The sequence below is a fragment of the Falco punctatus genome (genome assembly GCF_963210335.1).
Source record: "Falco punctatus genome assembly, chromosome: 4".
In the NCBI taxonomy this organism is placed as follows: domain Eukaryota; kingdom Metazoa; phylum Chordata; class Aves; order Falconiformes; family Falconidae; genus Falco; species Falco punctatus.
In genome coordinates this window covers 17,065,890-17,081,537 of record NC_137583.1, presented here as the reverse complement: position 1 = coordinate 17,081,537, position 15,648 = coordinate 17,065,890, and the positions used below count along the sequence as shown (strand labels likewise).

The 15,648-nt window shown below is 41.9% G+C and overlaps 1 protein-coding gene across 12 annotated transcripts in view; it reads left to right on the top strand.

Annotated features, from left to right (window-relative positions):
- The window catches only part of MAGI1 (membrane associated guanylate kinase, WW and PDZ domain containing 1), a 361,197-nt gene that overhangs the window by 287,208 nt on the left and 58,341 nt on the right, over positions 1-15,648 (top strand). For 7 of the 12 annotated variants that reach the window (XM_080382824.1, XM_080382820.1, XM_080382818.1 and 4 more), the window contains exons 6-10: positions 1,371-1,453; positions 4,700-4,738; positions 9,291-9,348; positions 11,702-11,790; positions 12,793-12,885. In XM_080382824.1, coding sequence (XP_080238950.1) covers positions 1,371-1,453; positions 4,700-4,738; positions 9,291-9,348; positions 11,702-11,790; positions 12,793-12,885 — 362 coding nt within the window. The remainder of the gene's footprint in view (positions 1-1,370; positions 1,454-4,699; positions 4,739-9,290; positions 9,349-11,701; positions 11,791-12,792; positions 12,886-15,648) is intronic. The other 5 variants (XM_080382821.1, XM_080382817.1, XM_080382816.1 and 2 more) reach the window with 3 other exon arrangements.

Below are 15,648 nucleotides of genomic sequence, written 5' to 3'. Positions count from 1 at the left end.
CAGGTTCAATACAATCCTGCCTTTCCAAGTGTGTGATCTGAAAGGTGTTTAGCTATATATTTCATGCCTCAACAAACTACACTATTGTGAGCCTTTGGTTAGCAAGACAAAGTTGCAAAAAATATGCAAATATTCTCTTGCTCTCCTCCCACCGCCCTCTTTCTCAGCTAGACTACAGACTTGCTTATTTATAAGTTGACAGAACCCCTCTGCTTTATTGCTGTTAATTTGCCTGACTTGCTGAATTTCTGCCGTTCATTTTTCTAGTTGGTGATTAATTGCTCTAAAGCATACAAAAGGACTGAACACATTTGCTGATCCTGCATTGGGAGGGCTGGGTAGTAGGATGTGTAAAGCAAGGACCTTTTATTTACACACTTTGATTCTAGGAGCAGGGCAGTCCCCTCTTCTTGCAGTAAAATACAAGTTTGCTGTTCAGCTGTTAATTCCTCAGGGATCATAGCCCTCATTACAGCATCTCCAGCTTCATGTGGCTATTGTGAGGTTAAGGTTAAGTTTGTAAACCTCTCTGAAACCTTGAAGGAGAAGTAAATAGCATTACTATGGTATTGAAACTTAAAACTGCTAAGCAGTGTTAAAGGCTAAGCTAGGTACGTGATACCTGAGAGACTGGAAAGGTATCTTTGCAGGTTATGTCTAAGGTGACATCAGGTTGTAGAAGAGACATTATATTACAAGATTGTCTGCATATGCAAACAAAATGATGGGAGAAAATAATGTCTAGAAAAATGTATTTTAAGCCTGTTTGCTATGCAGCCTTCACCACTGGGACTGGCATCACGATACTGTCAGGGGACTTGTAGAAAGGAAAAGTTGAAAGTAAAGCTGTTCAACTTCCATCAAAGGCTTTGACAGAACATTTTTATTTGTGTAATTAAAAAGTTTTCCACTGGAAATTTTGTTTTTGACTAATGCTTGGGTCAAATCTAGACAAATGTCAAAGGTCTTTTGTAGGAACAAAGAGCACTACATGATTTAGGGAGGAAGGGAAACTTCTCCCTATTCATCAGGAGTAAAATGGCTCAGAGACAGCTCCTGGAATTAAGAAACAAACCACCAAAGACAAAAGTTTGGAAATTAGTATTATAATACTGGAGTTTTCATATGCGTCCTTCCAGTCAGGAATACTGATTTCTGTATTTTTGCTTTTCACCTTTGTGTTTTCAATGCTGTGATTCTTGTGATTTGGTAGACTAGTTTGCAAAACATCAAATTGTAATGCTGTTTCTTCTGGAGCAAAAGTATGCCTTCAGGGCTGTTGAATAATAAAGAGGATGTATACTTTTATGTCACTGATACTTCAGCTCTGCTTTATTAACAAAGGTCATATTTCCATTTTTGGTTCCCAGCCATAACACAAAAACAACATCTTGGCTAGATCCACGGTGCCTGAACAAACAGCAGAAGCCTCTAGAAGAATGTGAAGATGATGGTAAGAAACTGAAAGTAATGAAGTAATAGCGTACTTGGTCCATTTCTGGTGGCTTTCTTCCTTTCCTTTTCCCCTTTCCAATAACCTGTGTTCAGAAATACTTTAAAAAAAAATGTTCATTAGTAAGTGCATAGAGACAACATCCGTTACGTTGTTGTAAAATCACTGTCTGTGTATGTAAAATAGCCATTGAGATGGCAGATCATTTAATAAACATCAAAGAGGTGCTAGAAGAGGCCTCTGGTTTTTGCAAAGGCATTTAAACAGTCACTGATGCTGAACAAGACTCAAAGCTTTCTAACGTGTTGGCTCCTTGGATCGCTGTGTAGGAGGAAAGCGACTGAGTCTCTACGTGCTCCGTTGTGTTATGCTTCAACCACCTGCTTTACATGAATTATGTTGTTAGTTCCTTGTTCGAGCAGAAATAACTCCATTGCTTTGCTTCTGCTGTTAAATTCTGACAGTCCACTTAGTGCTATGATTACTGAAAACAAATCCCGTTTGGAAGTGTAGTTTTGCATCTAAAAATTTACACTGATCTAATTTTGTATTCCTTGAGATGTTGGAAATGCAAGCCACTGTCCAATTTAGAGCAACCAAATGCAGGACTGTTAAAGGAGGTTCTTTCTCAGCATCCTTTAAGAGATGCTGGAATAAAAAGGGAATCACAATGAAAATAACTTAAACGGTTGGGAAAACCTGTGTGGAAATTTTGGTCTACTGACCAGGAAAGGTGATGGTATTCTAATGCATGATTTTGGCTAACACAGTGCTATCATGGTAGACGTACCTTAAAAAGTGAAGGGTTTACTTTGTCAGAGTTGGTGCTGTCCTTGTAAAATTAGTTTTCATAATATGATCAACATCCTACTGGTGTGAGTCGGCTCAATAAGAATTATGATTTTATTTCGGAAAATAATCAACTCAGTCCCTTTTTACTGGTAGATTCAAATCTGGCCTCTAGAACTGCTGTTACTATTTTTGCACATGCAGTTTTTCAACCTCTACTTCCTTTCACGTGTGAGATTTTGCAGGGTGTGAGAATTTGTTGCTTGTGCAACCTTTGCTGCCACAATAAAGCAGGTCCCCAGCTTCCCAGTGCACAAGGCAGCATGCCCCCAGACCACGAGGATGTGCAAAGCCCAGGCAGAAACCCAGCATACCAAGCTGGCGCCTGCTTCAGGTGCTTAGCAACTGGCGTCGTCTGTCAAGGAGCAAGCGGGATGAGCTGGATTAATGAAGGCCTTGCTCTGCACCTAAAAATGGATATGTCAGTGTGCAATCAGAACTGGAACAAAATTAAACAACAGCATATGCAGGCCAAGCTCCCTCCTCCTTGCAGTTAAGCGTTGCGGGCAATTTAAAGAGGAGGTTGCTGAGTCTCAGCATCAGCTTTCCTATTTCAGAGGGTGGTTTTCCCTGAAGTACAACTTCTGTCCTGGCGTTCTCTACCAGCAAGACTCCCACTGCGTCGCTAGCCCCAGTGATGCCCACAAGCAGCACGTGCTGCTGTGGGTCATCGTGCCCCGCGCTGTGCTCTGAGCCCAGGAAGGGAGCAGGGGACGGGAGGAGTCAACAACGGGTGGCTGAGCTCCACTGGGAAACAGGTTTAAGTCTCCTCACAGAAGGGAAAGTCTTTCTCTCATCCTCTTAGCAATTACAAAGCAAACATTAGAATAATTTATTTTTATTGGGTTTAGAAACATACAGCTGGTATTTTTGCATTTAATTAAGTTCATCATTTTGCAGAGTAGTGGCATTTTTGTTTATCAGGTCCTTCAAATCAGCTGATTTCATCTTCCCCCCACCCCTTCACTTCATTCACTAAGTTGCTCATTAATGAATATTTTTAACATTCAGTAGCTAAAGCAGTTATTTCATAGGTACAGCAGTGCATGCACTGCACTGTTTTGCTTGGCTGCTCTGATCTTACTTTGCACATAAGAATAATTACATTTCAGAGAACAACGTGAGCAGAAAGAAGAGAGAAGGTTATTTTTACTGCATCATGGAAGCTGGACATGCTTGGCAAGGGTCATAGTGGGGTGTATTTCCACTGAAATCAGTGGGACTCCTCCTCTGTTTTGTTTGAGGGATGTGTTTGTGTGTGAGTTTTCAGGCTTGATCCCATTCTGTTTGTGGTTTTTATAAATGTTAGGTGTCGTTTCAGATTTATTTGGGTGCAGTTGCCTTGTGCTTTTTCTTCATCAGGATGTGTGTCCCTAACAAGTTTTTGGTCGTTTCCAGTTGTTTGGGCAATCAAAGGAAATTGCGATTTGTATTTCACGCTAATTGGTAGAATATATTGCAAACAGGTTGTGGAAGTGTTGGGGTTTTTTAGGTGTCCGAATTTTCAAAATCAATGCTGTGACACTATATTTTCTGTTTGCTTCTATCATTCATTTACGTGGCTTATGCTTTACTGTATTAGGTCCAAAATTGTTTTTACCATCTTTGTTCTGGTTTTGTCATCATCTTTCATTTTCAGACTGCATTATTATTATTTATAGGCTAAGCAATACTTTAATCATCTGTGTCACTGGTAACTTATGAATATGGAGCAGATAATGATAAATGGAGCAACAGTGAATATTGATGGCTTTGTGTCTTTGAAAAATTATGTGATCTTTGTCCCAGGTGTCCCACTAAAACTGGTGCATTCCTGTATATGCCGCACCAGTGCATCTGGATTACGGTGGGGGTCTGTTCCTCCAGTTAAACAAGGCACTTAACTTCATGTCTATCTTAAATCATCTGAGTAGTTACAGTGAAGTCAATTGGACCTTGTATGCATGCAAATTTAGCAAATGAAAACCTTGCTACATTAGTTCTTATTTAGATGCATGGTTTTCCTCTTGGATTTCTTCATTAGTATTCTGGTCTGGCCTTCTGATAGATCCCTGTGTCTACAGAATGGATTGCAAAGGTTGGACTGTACAGACCTGAGGGAGAAGCTTCACTACAGTGAGAACAGCACAAATGTATTACTTTGCCATATCAAACTGTGGCGTGGAAGTAGTCAATTGATACAGATATTTTGAGAATACAACAACCACTTCTTTCATTATCCACATCAGATCCATCAATATTCTGATCACTAAAGTGTGATAAATGGAAAGCTGGGGCTCAGTCTGCAGAAAATTAGCGCTAGTTCTGCTGTTTGCTGTAGGGAATTTCTTGCTTGGTGCTGGTATCTGAAATTTTCTTTTAATTTTTTCTGTCTCATTTACTGCTCTTCCCTTGGAGAAGAAGGGGTACACACGGAGGAACTGGACAGTGAACTAGGTAAATCATCCATCTCTTGTTTTGATGTTTGACTTCAACTGCACTGTTTTAAGCCTTTAATTACTTACTTTCTCCTTTGTATCATTTTGCATCTTTCAGTTTTTTTATTTCAACAAGCCTAGGTTATCAGCAAAAATTCCCTAGCAGACAAAGCATTAATTTTCCCCCACCTTCACATCTACAGTGTTTTTCGTACTGGTTCAGAGTGTGAAGAATGCTGGGGGGGCCTTAATATCTTGCAAAGTTTGTTCAAAGCTGCTTCCTCCTGGACCCTGCAGCAGTCAGGGGCTTTTCCATTGACATCACTGGCTCCAGGAAAAAGCATGTAGATGCCAGAGTTGGAATCAAGTAGCTAATGATGGTTTTTCATCAGGCAAGAGAAGCAATGTGTGATTTAGAAAGTTTAAGTATTACATAGGATGCTTCTGCTGAGCTTGTGAATGAAACAGCTGAAAATTTTGCCTCAGTAGGTGATTTTATAAACAGATGATTTTCAATGATGTGGTACGCTTTTTTTTGCTGCATCTTTTTGTGAAGAATGCTGTCTTGATATCTAATCTCAGCGGTGCTCGTTCTGTTTATACTGATGGTAGAGGTAGTTGTTATTTCTGTTCAGCTATGCTCTAGTGCATTTGGAAAGCTGAAAGGCATAAGAGGCTGCATAGGATTTTATTTCCACTAGGTCTATTATTGCTTTTAAAAAGGACTGTATTTACAGTTTATAGTTCTGTGTACTGAAGGATTGTATTACCAGAGAATTAACCTCTGGTTTCTGTAATGACTTGCAAGTAAGTGTATTCTGCTTCCTGTTTGTGATTGGTAAGGCACCAGCAGCCAGCAGCTATTGAGTGAACTTTTAATACTATTCCAGCAACTGTTCTTCTGTATAATATGCCTGGAATAATGTTGGAGGCCTAACTTCTTTTAGTACAAGAATTTGAAAAAGATGACAATTTAAAGAATGATGCAGTCACTTTAGTGGTACATTAGCATTATGCGCAGCTCATACAAATAATCAGCAGGAGACCAAGCAACATCCAAAGCAGGTGGATGCGCACGAACAACCTGCAAAGATTTCTCATGAAGGTCTTCACAAAGGGTGGCTTAGAATAAGAGAGAGGTTTTAAAAAAGCAATTTTAGAGGCAATAATGAAATGGAAATGTTCCCTTCTTTCAGTCTGATTATCGGGATCTAGTGCAAGAGAAGAGCTCAAAAACCAGATGCAGGGAAACTAATTAATGGATAAGCCTGACCCCAGTTCAGCAGGCACTAACATACACAAGTGTTTTGCTCGAACATCATGAGATGTTCCCTTTGTTTTAAAGCAGATAAGCTTTACTGAGGTCACAGCCCGTTGATATGCTATTGAGATTTCCAAATACTGCAATGCAAAGACAACATTTTCAAGTGGCTCAGTTACAGCAGCGTTAGGGAGGGGGCATGAGAACATACGGCCGGTTCCCTAAACCGTACTTGTGGTTAGCGTAACCTGGTTGGCACCAGATGTTTACCCCCTTAGCTTATCAACAGGTTCTGTTCTAAATAGAAGAAAATTAAAACTTGAAGCATTGGCACAACTTCTTGTTTTCCAAAGAGGTGGGTTGAATGTGGAGTAATAGATCACCTCTTTTTAACAGAGGTTGTACACAAGGACACCGAAATTTAACCTTTAGAGCAGACTTTGACATACGCTTGGGTGGATCCTCCTGGCTTGACAGGGAGCAGCAAGAGCTGAGTATACCGAAGCAGTCATCTCCAGCTCCTTTATATGATGCATTGGTGCAGCTAAAATACCTCGTGGTTGGATAAGTTCTTTTTTACGAATCTGTCCATCCCCTCTGTAGAGTAGGATAGTAAACAAGGGCATCTCAGTAGGAAACCGTATTTATCCGAGGCTTAAAAGTGTAAAATTGGATACTTGTCCATTGAATTTACCTACTGACAAATACTCTGAGACTGCAGTGTGCTGCATGGATGTTCTAAAATTAAAACCATATGGCTCGCTCAGGCTCCTAATGATGCAGTATGTTTTTGGAAATCTCATATTTGTGATAAAATCTAATGCTCTGGGTCATCTTCAGTTTGGCAGGAGAGGTAGAGAAGAGAGATCAATAATTTAAAGCCTCTAAGAAGCTAGACCGTGCAACATGACTATGGACAATATTGCCTTTTGCTTTAGAGAACTTTCAGAGGCTTTTAGAAGTTGGAAAGCACATCTACGTCATCAATAAGTAATGTGTTGAAAGCTACAGTTTTGTGTATTGTTACTTCCTAAAATATAGAGCTGTGTTCCTTAAATGGAAAGCTGCAGAGATAGAAAACTGGTAACATTTTGGCACAATCCCATTTTGGGGGTTAGGAAGATGCTGGTTTTCTGACCTTCTGTGAAAATTCTTTAAATGAAATGAAAAAATAAAATTTAATACCGAAACCTTTTGTGAACCAAAGAGAAGCAAACATTTTTTTGTTTAAACTTTAAAAATAGAAAACACTTAGTAGTCCAAAATAGACAAAAGATATTTAGCCAGGAAATTTGTGGAAAACTCATTTTAAGGCATCTGAGCATTACTTCTCCCTTCCCTCATTTGCTTTTTATTTTTCTTCCACCCCTAGCTTGGTCTCTTTATCATTGTATTTTTACCATAGTGCAATGAATTAAATGGCTGCCACAACTTGTGATTTACCTGATTGTGTGCGAGGTCTTCATTTAATTGCACTGAAGCTTTTTAAGCCTGTTTCACAGTGTTTTCACCATATGGGACTCCTTTGCAAACCAGAGAGTTCCCTTTGCAAAAAGACTTCCAAGATCAGCCTCTAGCTTTCTAACTTTTTCTCAGATATACTTGCAGGGTGTAAAGGAATATCTGTTTCTGAAGTGTTCATTTCAAATCACTCTGTTGATAAAATTGTGGAGTATTTTTATGCCCCAAAGTCAGCACTGGCTTGCATTTAATTGCTTATGTCTCAAGGAATCCAAAGATGTTAAACCCACTAAGGATAAAATAATGGTAAGAACGGAAAACCTACTTTATATCTACAAATAAGGGACATGTGGAGCAAAACCCATGAAAATTGATTTCATCTGATCTCCAGCCAGTTCTTAACACAAACATAAACTTTGAATAATTAGTCCATGTGTGTTTGTATAGATTCTGTTCGTCTCCAGTCTGGAGATATTTCTGTCCTTATGGCAACATAGTTGAAAGTCTATAAATGCAGAACTAGATAGTTACATTTATTCTAATTAATGGACCATTGTTAATTTTATTGGCTCAGCAATTGATGCCATTAATGAAAAGAAATCTTTGCATTTGATAATAAACAAATATAGATTATTTACTACCAGTCTTGTCAATATAGTGATAAATTTTGAGGAATTATTTTGCATGGGGTATTTGACATGTGCTATGTCTTGTGTTATCTGACAATGGATTTTGTTGATTTTTTTTTTAAATGAATGTGCAGAGTCTCTGATGGGCAGTCTGTGGGACCACACTTGCACTGTCCATAGCATGGTTGAGTCTTCTTTTGAGTTGATTCACAGTATTACACAAACACACAACTCTCTACTGTTAATAGGATGATTATTTTGGTGCTCACAGCCAACGGCAACATTGTGTTTAAATGAGTGGGACAAGGATCAGGCCCTTAAGTAATACAGTCAGCTTTAACAGCCCTCGGTTGGATGCTGAAGTGGTTTTATTACGTTCACTAATTATAGTTAAAGTACTATGTGCAGTCTAGAAAAACAACAGGAACAAAAGTGGATACATTTCCAAATGTTAATTTCATCTTTAGAACTGTTTTTTGTTAATTATGCTAATTAAAAAAGGAAATCTCTGTTACATGTGATTATGACAATATATGGTTTTACATTAAGTGCTACGCAGTGAAATACATCTGTGTGTGCCTGCCCCACTTGGGTGGATTCCATATGCTGGGCATTTACATTAAATTCACTTTGTCCCGTTTCAAGATGCGCTTATGTGTTGGGCTCACGGCTGAGCAAGTTAACGTAAATCCCTTAGAAAGGACTCAAAACCCCCTTTTTTCAGCAGTGGTGAGCATAAATGGCTGAGCCCTGGTACAGGAGGAGATGGTGACCTCTCGTCCGTGTGCTAAGATTGGTTTCCATAATCTTGCCCGTCTTTGTAGATGGGTGTTAAAATGCCTCTGGCCTGTTGCCTGCATCAAATTCCACTGCAGTGCTCCATCCGCAGCCGCTCTGCCCGTGATGGTGAAATCAGGAGGGTATTAGAAGCACTCCCAGAAAGGAAATTTATTGATCATTTGTTCATTTAATGCAAAAAGCAAATCTAAAATTGACTGGCATGGGCATCTTCCCACAGATTTACTAACAGAGCACTGGTAGCATACGCTGTGATGTTGGTGCTGCGCCACACCAGCCTCTAAAAGGAGGCTGTGATAGTTCTGAAAAGTGTTTGAAGCAAAGTCTGAGCTACTGATGAGTTTTGCACACTGAGCAGGAGCAGCTACCTGTCAGAAAAAAGACTGCATTGGAGGCTTCAGTAATGCTTTTTCTATTTCCAGAGTTGCCTGCTGGTTGGGAGAAAATTGAGGATCCCGTATATGGTGTCTACTATGTAGAGTAAGTGCTGCTCTCCGGTTCTGGTGTAGCTGTTGGGTGGAGAAAGGCTTTCCTCTGCAGCAGTCTGTGTGCTTTGTTGGTAGCATCTCATACTGAGGAGGAGGAGACCCTGGCCCCTTACAGGCTATGGGATGCTGTAGGGGCTGGGGGGGGGGGGGGGGGGGGGGGGGGGGGGCGGGCAGGGGGCAGCCCTGCCTTGCCTTGCCATTCCCCATCCTCTGGTGGGCTCTGGCAGCAGCACCCTGGGGTGGGAGTGGGCTCCAGGGAGACGGGAGCACCGTGGGAGGGGGTTGAGCTCCAGAGGTAGCTAGTTCAGGGAAGACAGGAGCACCCCAGGGTTGGGGCGTGCAGGAGCCCCAGCACCTCACAAAATATTTTTATTCCGACAACGTTAACAAGTGTGCGATTGACTGAGCCCCATCCCCTTCATAGAGTGCTATGATCAAAATGCGAGTGTGCAAAAACAGGCCACCAATTTATTACCAGTCGGAAGACACTGAAAAGGAGGAATGGATGAGCCTGCGTAACCAAGCAGCCACAGCAGAGGTTCTTGCATCAGGCTGTGTTGTTGTGAAATGAATTACAGGTTTAATGGAACTCTCTCCACAATTAGAACAGCTTCTTCTTTATCGAGATGTCAGATCACTCCCTTGGGAAACTAGAGATCTGAGTTTTGTTTCATCACTGACCCCATAAAATGAATTTTTAATTATGTGTATACTCCTGTCTAGTAGGATGGCTTGTGATAGCCCTCAGAATAGATGTGGAATACAGTTTCTGTCTGCTTTGGCTCATTTCTGACCCTACCATCTGTGCCTAGGGAAACAAGGTTATCAAACTGTGTAATTAAGGCTTGACATTTATTTACTAAACACATCAAGAATATTTTTCAGCTATTAAATGCCATGCCAAGAGGCCATTACAGCATTTTTTCCTGTCACTTTGCATATACATTCCTGTTAGTTTTGTGGCACTCCTTAGTGATGAAATTAAATAGAGAAGTAACAACAACGACACATAAGTTTATTTTACTTACTATCTGTAAGCTAGCAAAATGGTTATAATTTGAGCATTTGTCTCTGTCCCTTCTAATTCAGGCACTCTATTATTATATAATAGATTTTATTGGGAAACAACTGTGTCATGAAAAAGTTGATATAATTTTTAAAGTAGTTGTAATTTTTTCTTTCTGAAGATACCTTGAAATGGGAAGTATTTTACAGAACTTGTTAACTTGTTTTATTTGATTAATTAAATATTTTCCCAGTGATTTAATACTGATCTTTAGCAGAAAAAACCTCTCAACATAACTGTCTAGAGTGCTTCTATCATAATTACTTCAAAAAAGCAGTTTTTTGTTCATTTGTTTGTTTAGGGTTTTTAATAAAGATGTGTGGGACAAGAGACAATACCGTTAAGAACTTGCTATTTTAAACTTTGTTCTGGATACAGAGATGGGCTTTAAGCTAATGGAATTTTCTAAGATCTACCTGCTTCTCTGCTGTAGCAAAATCACTATTGAAAAATGCAATTTTTATTACTGAAAATCATTATTGAAAAATGGCTTTTGGAACAGCTGATGAGCCACTCGTCTCGGCTGCAGCCATCAGCTGCAGGGAGTCCCCAGACCTGCCCCACTTCCCTGGCACCTGTGGATGGTGCTCATGGTTTGGTTCCATAACATGGTTAATCCTCTGCAGAGTGTGGTGCTTGTCTGCCGTGGTTGTGGCTGGGCTGCTTGCTTTTCAAGAAGTACAGCTGAAGTTTCACCAAAGGCTGGTTTCCACTGGGACTGTTTGCTAGTGGCTGATTCTGAATATATTTTGATCCATTTGGAGCCCAGCTTTTCAGCTCATGGTCTGCATTCCGGCAGATATTTTTAAGACACCCTGTTAATAGTGTGCATTGATCAGATGGCTGACAGATGTTACCAGTTGTGGGGGTTTGATTTGTTTTTTGTTGTTGGTTGTTGATTTTTTTAACTTTAGTGAACCAGGGAATGACTGCACCTCTTGGAATCTGTTTAAAGTAGGGATGCTATAAGCCTGTCTTTTAAAATGCAATCAGACAGAGCGCCTTTTCTGCTTTAATCTCATTTTTCACAGATAGATCACTACTGTAATGTATTTGAAGGAATTAGCCATTTCTTCCTCAAGACATCATACCCATACTGGAATCCACTTGTTTTCCTAAATATGCTTTTTGGCATGACTAGGTGAGCCTTGCTCCACATACACTACTGTTGGGTATATTTGGTATTTTACTCCTTTCCTCAGAGGAGTTTCGTGCGTGGCTATTATTCCTGCTTGTCACATAAAGGGTTTCCTAATTTATTGCTCTTTTTCATCTCCAGCCACATCAACCGGAAGACACAGTATGAAAACCCAGTTCTTGAAGCAAAGAGGAAGAAGCAGCTTGAGCAACAGCAACAGCCACCAGAAGGTTGGCACCACCGAGGGCATGATGGTTGGGGTTTCCATGAGGGAACGTGCTCTCCTTCACCTTGGCAGCACCATGCCAATGTGTTTGTCCCTCCTTGTGTGGCCTTAGTATTTTAAGGCAAAATGATGCGCACGGGAAAAGTTGCATATGCCCATCACATAAGATGCAGCAAAGAAGAAAACCTAAACCGTATAACCACCTAAACATAGTTGGTTTTACCCCTGTTAAAGTCCTTTATTTCTGGAAAGTTTCTAGGCTTCCCAGATACAATTCACACACATGTTTTCTTCTTTAATCTGCTCCATTAAATTACTCACTGTAACTGGTGTTCCACTCTGCACTGGAAGGGGATGAGGAGTGGGCATTTACACGTGCACTAGAGAAACCCCGCTGCATGAGAGACTTTCTGAATGTTGTGAAGCTCTAACATCTGAAGTAATTTCATTATTTTAAAACAATATTTTTTTCCTTTTCTTCCCCCACCCCCCTTTATTTTGCTTTTTTGTTTTTTCTTTCTTTAAATGCAGCCCAACTGCAGTGAGAGGCCTGTGGCATATGGGTTTGTTTTAGTACCTTTGTACCTGTCAGACTAAGTTATTTCAGAACTGTTATTATCCACAGGGAAAATAATTTAGCCTTCAGCATTCCTCCTGCAGCCCCATTTCCTGCAACACCAGCTCTTCTACGTAGATGCCATGAGTGCCACAGGGAATAGGTAGCATATAAATGACAAGGACACGTAGATGCAAATCAAGTCCCAAGTTTGAGTGTAAGGTAGGGTGTCCCAGCCGATGGATCACTTGACCTGGACATAGAGAGTCCTCCAAAACTGGGTTTTTGGACATCCCATTCATTTTATTCCCTCTATCCATGACTCTGTTTCCTCTCTTGCCGTGCTTCTCATGCCTCCTCTGCTTGAACCCACACTCCCAGTGTGTGTACGTGCAGGAGCTCATGGTGCTGTTGTGAAACGAGTAACATTTCCCTCTCTGCCCTCTCTAGAATGGACAGAGGAGTGTCCATCTCTCCCACCACCCGCTGCTCCAAACCATGTTTCAAACAACCAAGAGGCAGTTCGGGAAGCACCAGTGCAAGGTAACAACCTTGTTAAACCAGTTGTAAAAGTGCAACAAGGATTTTTTTTTTTTCCTGAGAATGGAATTCCCTCAGCCACCAGCAAAGGGAGTATTTCCATGACTAGTGTCTCACCCCAGGGCACATGCGTGCTTGTCTGAATTCCCATAGATTTTGAGACTAGTTTTGAGACCACAGTTGCTGCCAAATTCAAGAGGCAAATGAGATTGCCTGCATCAAAAAAAGGTTGTGGCTGTTCTCTGTGTAGCATTCCAAGTCTTTAAAAAGGCATGGTGAAGTCATGAGTTACAACATTGGTGGGGTTTGCCAGCAATGGTGGTGGATGCAAGTGCAAGTAGGAGACCCTTTTCTACGGAGCTGTCTAGATATGCAAGCATCGGACTTTCACACCTTCTAAATTCTACTGAGTTTAGAATGTGACTCTCATAGTAAGATCTAGTGCAGAGATTTCTCTCTGTTCTTGTAGGTCAACTTTCCCTCCCAAAAAGCTGCACAAGATCTCACCCTGTTGCACTGTGATTAAGACACAGACATGCATTAACATGGTCATTTTTTAGTTGAAGAGCCACAGCCAATGTAACTCCATGTCTGCATTTGTGGGCAGGTAGAACTTCAAGGTAAAGTAGTTTGAGAGCCCTGGAAAATGGACAGCCTGTTTGGGAGCTGTGATGTGCATAAGTTATTGGTGCTGTTCGGCAGGACCTTGGTTTTGGAGAGCTTGGGTGTCTTAGTTGTATTTGTGACATCTGAGCAGCCCAGATTCTGGTATTGCCATAGATGAATCTGCAACTTTATGTATTTTCCTTTTTTCTGTGTTTTGAATCCAAATGAAAATTTGGGGTGTGTGTGTGTGCAGTGTAGGAGCTAGGGGAAACACCAGAAGAGGGAGATCCTCTGCTATTTGGAGAGCTTTGCAGAGCTACCGGGCTTCCACGCCGAATCTGACTTTCTATAATAACAGAAGGCAAAGAGGCACAAACTCCTGGGTGATGTTAGGGGCAAATTACATCATATTTCTGAAAATTCTGATTTGAACCTCCTCAGGGAGGCTCTGCATGAGGAGGTAATGATAATAGGTCCAAATACCATGGACCTACTTTGAAGTTGTACATATGTTCAAGTTCTTTGGGCTATTATAGCCTTATTTATTAGTGTCAATGATCTGTGCATGGCCAACTGCTCACAGACCAGTTGCTTGTCTTAACTAACTAACCAGACAGGACACGGATCATTCCTGAGTTTGCAGCATGAGCCGAAACGCTGCCAGATCAGGTTGCCAGCCAGGGCAGAGATTTCCACTTGTACCTTGTTGCAGTACAAGTGCTCTCTGGTTACAGGTGGTTGTAAGTAGGCTTCATCTTTGGCTACATCTGAATTGCACAGTAAGTGAATGGCATTGCCCTGGTCTGCAGGAGCCAGAGCCTGGGGAAGGTGAGAGAGGGGGAATGTGGCTGGAGCACATTGTCCTGACAGAGCTTGGAGCAGCTCGGGGAAGGCTGGCCCCAGGAGCTGGGAAATATTCCCATGCTCTGCAGTCAGCCATGGTCTCCGAAGGCCAGCGTGGGAGGGGTGCTGCTGTCCCAGGCAGCCTCTCCTGCCACGAAGAGCCAGGGAGTGCCCTCTGCTGTAGGTGGTGGCAGATCAGCCCTTCCAAAACAGATGTGCAAAATTTAACAGTATCCAAAGCCCCCAGCGGATTTCCGAGGGGTATTAGAGTATATTAGAGTAATCTAGACTTGCAGCAAGGAAAAATGTGGGAGGTCAGTGGGTGGTACCCTGACCACCAGGCATCTGGGATTAGGCATGTCATCAGAGTGCCCCAAAAATGCTGGTCTTCCTCGGGGAGACATCTGTGAAAGCCACCTCTGCCTTTTACGCTGTCAGGCTGAAGCAAGGGCTGCCCAAGCATCTGTGCACAGCAATGCAAAGGACCCGTCACGCAGGGGATGATGTTAGAAGCCTCACTCGGCTCTCCACTGCCTCCACTGAAATTGTGCAGCAACAGGAGAGCATAAGCCTGTCTCAGCACCACTCTGAGTGACATGTCCTGGTACTGATGACTCCTCCTTTCTTCCATTCCTTCCTCTTCCTTTCTCAGCGCTGCTCCCTCTTCTCTCGCTCCCCATTTGCAGAGCTATTTCCAGCTTCCCTATCCTCCCACCCTATGCCCAGGGGTTTCCATCTATCCCACTGATGGCACTGCTGGTGAGGACACAGGCACAAGGACCCCTTCTTGTGCCTCTGGCACCACTCTCCCAACTGGGATTTTGTAGATACACACATTGAAGATGTGATCCCCTCCAGAATGCTGTAGGTGGGACACACAGCCTGTGGTGCTGCTATCCTGTTACTGCAGGGCACATTCCCCCTGTATTTGTAGGCAGACGCCAGCAAGCTGTGCTCGTTCTGCTTGTCTTTTGAACCAGAAACCAGCACAGGACCAAGCCACGCTGCACGCTGCCTCCAAGCTGTGTTTGTTACCTGAGACATGGAATTGTACTTTGATAGTCAGAGCTTTTTTGCAGCTTGGGGTCTGAGCAGAGCATCTGCCAACGATGTGCAGGATTGCTGTGTTCCTGTGCTACCTTTCAAAGGCAGAAGACTGCAAGTCCTTACACTGCCCCCTCATGAATAATCTTCAAATAGACTATTTTTTTCCCCGGTCAAAGGCTTACAAGTCTCAAATCCCCTCACTCTCCCTCAAGGTCTCCTTTCTGAACAGAGGCCCACGGCAATGCTGCCAAAGTTTTTGAAATAACGCCA